This window comes from Ammodytes marinus (genome assembly GCF_949987685.1).
Source record: "Ammodytes marinus genome assembly, chromosome: 19".
Taxonomy (NCBI): Eukaryota; Metazoa; Chordata; class Actinopteri; order Uranoscopiformes; family Ammodytidae; genus Ammodytes; species Ammodytes marinus.
In genome coordinates, this window is record NC_137223.1 from 25,170,781 (window position 1) to 25,178,662 (window position 7,882).

General features: G+C 38.2%; 1 protein-coding gene across 3 annotated transcripts in view; it reads right to left on the bottom strand.

The window, feature by feature from the left end:
- The window catches only part of xrn2 (5'-3' exoribonuclease 2), a 42,268-nt gene extending 34,647 nt beyond the window's left edge, over positions 1-7,621 (bottom strand). For all 3 annotated transcript variants that reach the window (XM_080047358.1, XM_080047357.1, XM_080047359.1), the window contains exons 1-6: positions 7,410-7,621; positions 6,473-6,600; positions 5,890-6,001; positions 4,585-4,696; positions 4,134-4,192; positions 400-489 (exon numbers count right to left, since the gene is read on the bottom strand). In XM_080047358.1, the coding sequence (XP_079903484.1) occupies positions 400-489; positions 4,134-4,192; positions 4,585-4,696; positions 5,890-6,001; positions 6,473-6,600; positions 7,410-7,484 (576 nt within the window). In that variant the 5' untranslated portion in view covers positions 7,485-7,621. The remainder of the gene's footprint in view (positions 1-399; positions 490-4,133; positions 4,193-4,584; positions 4,697-5,889; positions 6,002-6,472; positions 6,601-7,409) is intronic.
- Positions 7,622-7,882: the final 261 nt, after the last annotated feature.

A 7,882-nucleotide genomic window follows, 5' to 3' on the forward strand; every position in this document is an offset into this window, starting at 1 on the left:
AAAACAAAAAAAAAGAAAATTATTATTTTTTTATTTAATTATATTATTTCTTTTGTGAAATCATTTGAACATATTTTTTTATTGTATTTTCATGCTTTTCATTTTTATTTTTATTTGATATGTCTGAAATAAATTGAATCAAATCAAAAAAATAAAAATAAAAAAAGTCGTGGGAAAATCTTGAAACTAAAAAAAACGATTTTTAATTTCATAACATTTACAATTGTATTAATATTTCTCTATCAACTGTGATCCTTTATCTTTAATCATACAATGTACAACCAGATTAAAATGTGTGTCTCTTTAAGATTAATTAAAAAAAAAAAACAGACATCCACAACATAGATATAAATATCTTAAATATGTGTGAGTGTGTTCGTATTTTAGATCAAAACTCACCGTGACGTTCTTCCATCCCGGGTCGTTGCTGAGTCTGTCTGCGACGTAATATCTGAGACACTGAGCCAAGTTATCCATGAACTCTGTTCCCTGGAGACACAACAAGTCAAACCCTTCAATTAGGCATTAGGGCTGGAATGATTGATTGATCGATTTCAGACATATCAAAAATACAATTAAAAAAAAAAAAAAAACACAAAACTAAAATGATGATCAAGTTATTTCACAAAAAAGAAAAATTACATATATTCAATTAATATGCCTGAAAAGGAGTAGGAATAAGTAGAAGTGAAGTGTGTGTGGTGCGTGTGTGCGCAGTATGTGCAGTGTGGGTAGGAGCAGAACCCTCAAAATATATAATAACCTGAACCTACATATATACATAAGAGAAGAAAAAATATATAATAACCTACATACGAAAAGAGAGAAAAAATACATATAAAAAGAAACAAAATAACCCTTTTTATGTATTTGTAAATGAAAGCACTAGTTGTTATTTTTTCAATTATGACTTAACCCTTCCATGCTCCTTTAAAATAATCACACTTTTACACCTTCGACACACTTGTGTGTCCATGAGAAATGAGCCTATAAAAATGATATAAAGTAATATTTTTGTTAAAAAAAAATTACATTTTATTTTAAACCAGCATCTGAACTAAACATACATATAAAATATTAATGTATTTTTTTGTTAATTAACCCTTTAATTGACATGATTTGACAATCAAAACCCCCTTTTTATCGGTTGAAATATGCAAAATATGATTTATTTTCAAAAAACGTTATGCAAACTAGACTATTTCTGGTTTGGTTATTGCAGGCTAGTGTGTGTGAAAGATTAGCAGCAACATTTATCAATTTGTATTTTCTATTTTTTTGCAGTGCCATATTTCATAAAATACTCACACTTTTACACCTTCGACACACTTGTGTGTCCATGAGAAATGAGCCTATAAAAATGATATATAGTAATATTTTTGTTAAAAAAAAATTACATTTTATTTTAAACCAGCATCAGAACTAAACATACATATAAAATATGAATGTATTTTTTTGTTAATTTACCCTTTAATTGACATGATTTGACAATCAAAACCCCCTTTTTATCGGTTGAAATGTGCAAAATATGTTTTATTTTCAAAAAACGTTATGCAAACTAGACTATTTCTGGTATGGTTATTACAGGCTAGCGTGTGTGAAAGATTAGCAGCAACATTTATCAATTTGCATTTTCTATTTTTTTGCAGTGCCATTTTTCATAAAATACTCACACTTTTACACCTTCGACACACTTGTGTGTCCATGAGAAATGAGCCTATAAAAATGATATAGAGTAATGTTTTTATTTAAAAAAAAATTTATTTTATTTTAAACCAGCATCAGCACTAAACATACATATACAATATTAATGTATTTTTTTGATAATTAACCCTTTAATTGACATGATTTGACAATCAAAACCCCCTTTTTATCGGTTGAAATATGCAAAATATGATTTATTTTCAAAAAACGTTATGCAAACTAGACTATTTCTGGTTTGGTTATTGCAGGCTAGTGTGTGTGAAAGATTAGCAGCAACATTTATCAATTTGCATTTTCTATTTTTTTGCAGTGCCATTTTTCATAAAATACTCACACTTTTACACCTTCGACACACTTGTGTGTCCATGAGAAATGAGCCTATAAAAATGAAATCATTAGATTTTTTTATTAAATTATTTTACATTTTATTGAACCAGCATCAGAACTTATCACACATATAAAAATATAATTGAGTCAGTCATGCCTTTCAGGCCCTCCAGCACGACCCTCCTTCCCTGGTTCCGCTCTGCGGGCTCACCAGCTGTTCGGCCGGTGTAGACAGACACCCTCCATGCGTATGCAGTTTTCACATCGCATGATGTGACCCACATTTTCAGCCCATATCTGGCCGGCTTCTTTGGCATATACTGCCGGAACTGGCAGCGCCCCCTGTACGGTACCAACTGCTCGTCGACGCAGACATCTTTATCTGGGTTGAACATCAGGGGGAGCCTGGCCGTCCAGAGATCCCACATTTCCCTTACTGCAGCCAGCTTGCCGTTTCCCCTGCGCCGCGGTCTAGAAAGTCTGTCATCGAAACGGATGATTGTTGCCAGCCTCTCAAATGTCTTCACGGACATTGTCGCCCTGAAAATTTGCCTGCCAGTCTCATGCTCCCAAAGGCTGCGGGTCGCTTCTCCCCGAGAGCGGTAAACACCGGCCAGCAGGAGGAGACCGATGTAGCTCCGCACGGTGATGTCATCAACATCCTTCCTGTCCCGGACCGTCCTGTTCCCGTGCAGGTTTGTATAAGCAGTGATCAGCGCCGTCATCTCGGGTGTAAAAAACAAATAAAGGTGTCTACGAGCTCATTGACGCGGGCCACAGCATAGCGGGTTGGTCCTGGAGTGAGTCCGGTTTCTGCAGGGAAGTACCGGAGCGTCTGGGCGTTTGACGGTGCCCAGTGGATGAGGCCGTTCTTGGACCCCCATAGCTGGTCCGGAAGAGCCTCCTCTTCCCCTGAATCGGATGCTTCACTGGAGCTGGCGGAGGATGTGTCAGGGTCCGGATGGTAGTCCAAGTCTGCATCCTCATCCGCCGTATCCGTATCGGAGTCCGATGTGCAATCTGCCTCCTCGGGCTCTTCGTCCGTCTCCATGACCATAAGCCGCGCTTCCTCGGTACAGTATAGTCTCTCCATGATGCCAGGTAAGAAATCAGAAGCTTTTCTCCTCTCTACTAATGTAGAGAGGAGCATTGTGCACCTGTCTAAACAAAGTCTGCGTATATTCTGATTTTCACGGCGGCATTAACTTTCATGATCTGGGAAAGGACCTGAGTTTCATTTATATCAAAGTTGCGCAAGGGCCAGGGGTAGATGTCTGTTTTAAGTAGTTTGTAACAAAAAAAAATGTGGTGCTTTGAACTTTTGCATGAAAAATGCACATGAATGGAATGGTATGGATAAAGGCCATTTGAAAGCACCTGCGCTTCAACCCATTCGCTCATACAGTAATAAAGTGTGCACGCTGAAGACCCGCGCGCGTGCACATACACAAACTTTGATGTGCATTCATTCCCACACACACCTACTCGCACACTAACACAAGAATAATGCCCTAAAACTTGTGTAACGAGAGTAGGAGAAGGATAGAGTGCGAGCGCCCTATTTCGCAAAAAAACGTTTTTTTCTCCATTTGCCACATATAGTAAAAATGACGTCATCTCCAAAGAAATGCCTCGGAGCACACACTTGAAGCCCCAGGCCTCGATTGAAGTGGAAACATTAGACATTGCATGTTTTATACTTGTTATTCAAGCAGGATCAAAAATAGAGATTTCAACGGATTTGAATGGGTTTCAATGGGACACACTTTTGTGCTTAGGTGTAAAGGTGTGAGTATTTGCAGTAGGGGTGTTTACAAAAGGCAGAACATAAAGTATTCATGAAAAAAATTGAGAAAACCCTAAAATGCACAAGCTGGCCAAATTATACACAATATAAGCAACAAATGAAAAAGATATGCTAGAAATTAAAATCCCAAAACACACAAGTGTGTCTAGGTGTGATTGAAGGTTAATAAACATTTGTCTTACAAGCAGCTATAAAAGAAGCCAATATCTACTGATAAATTCTAGCAAAATAAAGAAATTGCCTATTTTAAATTTTAAATAAAAGAATTTATGTATGTAATGCTTGTGCCACTTACCGGGGTGATGCAGTTGCTGTCGAAACGTTCTTTAATCTCGTCAGGTGGAAGATAACCTCCTGTGTAGGGAAAAATATAACAAGTAATGATACACTGAGAACGAAAGGGATATGAAATATGTTAATATAGAGATGATGGTAAATGGACTCTTTCCCTGGTTTTTCACAGACTCAAAGTGCTTTACATTTTTTTTTTTCACACATCCACCCAATCACACACACACACACACACACACATTCATACACCGAATCGCCCAAATAGGATGCTATTTTCAAGACGAAAATTCTCAGCCGAAATGTAGTAGACATTCAGGTATTTCTTACCATCCTTAATTTGGCCACAAGTTTGGGAATTGGGACATTCTAAATCTTTTTTCTGCCATACTAAACAGCAGAAAGTATTGTTATTGGAATGCAGTGTAGGTGTTAAGGGATCGTAAACCCTGACTGACCTCTGGAGAGCACCTCCTCCCTGATGCGAGACTTCTCGTCCACCAGCTCCGCTCCTTCCTTAGAGGCTCGAAACCGACGAGAACGCTGCTGGTTCATCTTGGCCCTCGGAGCCTGTTACACATTCAAACAGAGAGTTAAAGACCTACTTCACTGGTGGAAATATGAAGGTGTATTGAACTCTGAGATCCTATGTAGTTATAAATGTGCAAACATTTGAGAAATTGGTTCATCCTAGCCTGAGAAAAGGCAGAAAGAGTGTTTTATGGTCTCACTGTCTAACCCTACATTTTGTTTTTGAAAATGTAGGGTTACGCGCCCCACACACATCCTGCGTCTACCTCTGGAGCGCGTCGCCTTACCTTACTGCTGCCTCTCTCGGACTTTTCTCGGACACACATGCAACGTCTCAGCAGCTGCTGCTGCTTGTTGGAAGTTTTATTTTGAAGGGGACACACCAGGAAATGGTGAAACTACAGCGAAAGCTGCCAGTATGAAGTCAATATGACTCTCAGCAGAGTATTTCAAAAATCACTTTACTGATTTATACGGGAGAGAGAGAGGGGGGTGTGGTCGGGGAAGAAGAAGGCCGTAGACACAGATAGAGCAACGGAAAACTGTTGCGCTCATCATGATCTTTTTTATTTCTTCACTATATTGGATCTCTATATGTGTCATTTATCCAAAAATGAAATGCCAGAACTAATTGAAAATTAGGTTTTGAATCCCTCGGATTTTGATTGCACAATTACATCCTGAAATAAAGGGATTATTTGCGTATACGACTGAGGGATGTTTTATTTTGAAATAAACACACCGGGTAAACGTGTAACTAGAGTGAATGCTGCTGGTATGACTGTCAGCAGAGTATTTCTCTATCAGTTAAAGCACAGAGATGCGAGAGAGACGCGCTGCTCTCAGAAAAAAATAGGCGAGCCTCCTGAGGTGAAGGGGAGCGGCGCTGCAGACGTGCCTCCGACGCGCCTCAGCAGTGCGTCTGAGGTTGGATGTGTGCTCGCTCTACGTTGATTTCACAGTCTGTGACCAAAAGTCAGACGCAGACGCGAGGTAGACGCGCAGTAGAGGTAGGATGTGTGTGGGGCGCGTTAGGGTTAACAGGACAGCTGGGCCAAGGGAAGACTGAGGGAAGGAAAACCTCATTCATTATATTCTAATTATAGAACGTAACTATTTTACCTTATTTTTTTTATTGGTGTATGGGATCCTATTCATGTTTTTTACAATTTGTTGACCTACTTTTTGTTTTTGTTGTAAACCACTTGTTTCTGTTCTGTTAAGCGACTCACCACTCCATCGATGGCCATGTACAGAACTCTCCTCGGACGCACAATGTTAAACAGACGGTCGATGTATTCAAAAATGGCGACCATCATCTCATCTTCATTCTTAGGAGCGGGTCTGTGGACGACAAGAATTCAGAGGTTCAAGCCAAGGTCCAATGTTGCTTTATTCATATCCGTGGGTGAATTTGGTTTGCAGGTCAAGAGAAAGGCGTTCACACACTTAGCATACACAGTACAAAAGGACACAACAAAAAACAGAATACCAAAATCACAGAGGTGCCCAGTACATCAAAAAGCGCAACAAAATGATGCATTCCTGCACACGTTCACAAGCACACACGGCTCTGCAACATTTTATTCATACAGATAATGGCTGCAGGAACAAAACTGTTCCTGTAGCAGTTTGTTCTGCTTTTGGGAAGATTGTTAACATTAACAATGCAAAATATGTGTGAGCTTTTCTATGGTTTTATTTTTTTAAACCTCTGCAAGAAGTAAATTAAAACCATAACTATAACTTCAACCTACAAGTAATCTGTAAAATGAAATATCTTAAATGTTCCAAATTATACAGAAAGGTTCCTACTTGTCTTCTGGATGTGTGCAGGGGTGAATGATGCCGTTCATGTCCAAATACAGGTTGTCGAATTCCACCTCGTTTGGGTTCGGCTTGGTCGTATCAACGGGAATACGGACTCCGTTACATTCTTTCCCCTGCGGAAACAAAACAGGACAAAAATAAATCAATTTATGCTTCATTTCAATTGATTTTATAATTACATTCTGCTCAGAATAATTTGTAAAATGTTAAGTACACGGCACGCATTATATTTTGTATTTGAAAGTATGAGTATAAATAATATATAAAATAAATAATAAAAATAAAACGTAATTCATTTTTTCATTTAACTTTTATTTATCCTCGGGAGACCAATTGAGGGTGACCCTCATTTACAATGATGTCGAGTTCAAAGCAAATTCAAAGGAAAAACAACAATACATAAACAATATTCAATGCAAAAACATCAAATACACAACAACAGGTGAAGAGAAAAAAAAACAATTGAAACATTTACATAGTGGTGAAGAGTGGCAGCAATTAAAATTAAATGGGTGAAAGTACAATATAGTCTAATTAAAATTCAAGATGCTCGGTCAATATTTTTCAAACCAAGACGTTAAAACAACCGTTACAGTTTGGTTACGGTTTAAGTTTTAACTAAGACAAAATCATTTTAATTTAGATATTTGGGCTGAAGTGTAAAAATCAGGCTAAACTACGCAGGCGCATGTTTTGTTTACAATCACACTCGTTTCAAACGAATGTACTCCCGCTGTTTTGGTTTCAGTTAGCTTATAACCGACGAACTAAAAGCACATACATTGGCCAAACTAACAGCCACATAGTATTCATAGCCCTTAAATAAGACATATTTGTTCAAATAAACACAAGAAAGGGCGAAATAATAGGGCTGCTACCATAGATAGTATACTAGGCTACTAGCTTAAATGCTAACACTTACCTTCTCTTCAACACAATGCACAATGATTGAAGCATATTTGCGGCTAAGCCAGCGGAAAAACGCCGGGACTCCCATCTCCGCAAAAACAGTCGCTTTTCTGTCACCGTAGAACAAAACAATGTGAACTCTTAACAAACAGTTTAAAAATAGCAAGAATTAAAACAACAACGCTGGTTTTAGAATGAGTCCAAACAACTTCGGCTACATGCTTTCCAACATCGCCATTAAAAGGATTATTTCCGGTTCATCTCGGCTTTTTCCGGAGTATTTCTGAGATTCATATCAGCCAACAGCGCCACTCGACTCCGATGGCCATAAGTGGTACTTAAATCCCAATATTATTGTCAATGTTGGGGAAGCTACTTTGTGAAAGCTTAAAAAATATATATATACTAATGACTTCACACTGGAGGAAGTTGATCTCAAGCAAAGGGACCTCAGGGATGAATCTACTAAAGACACTTAGAAAAAGT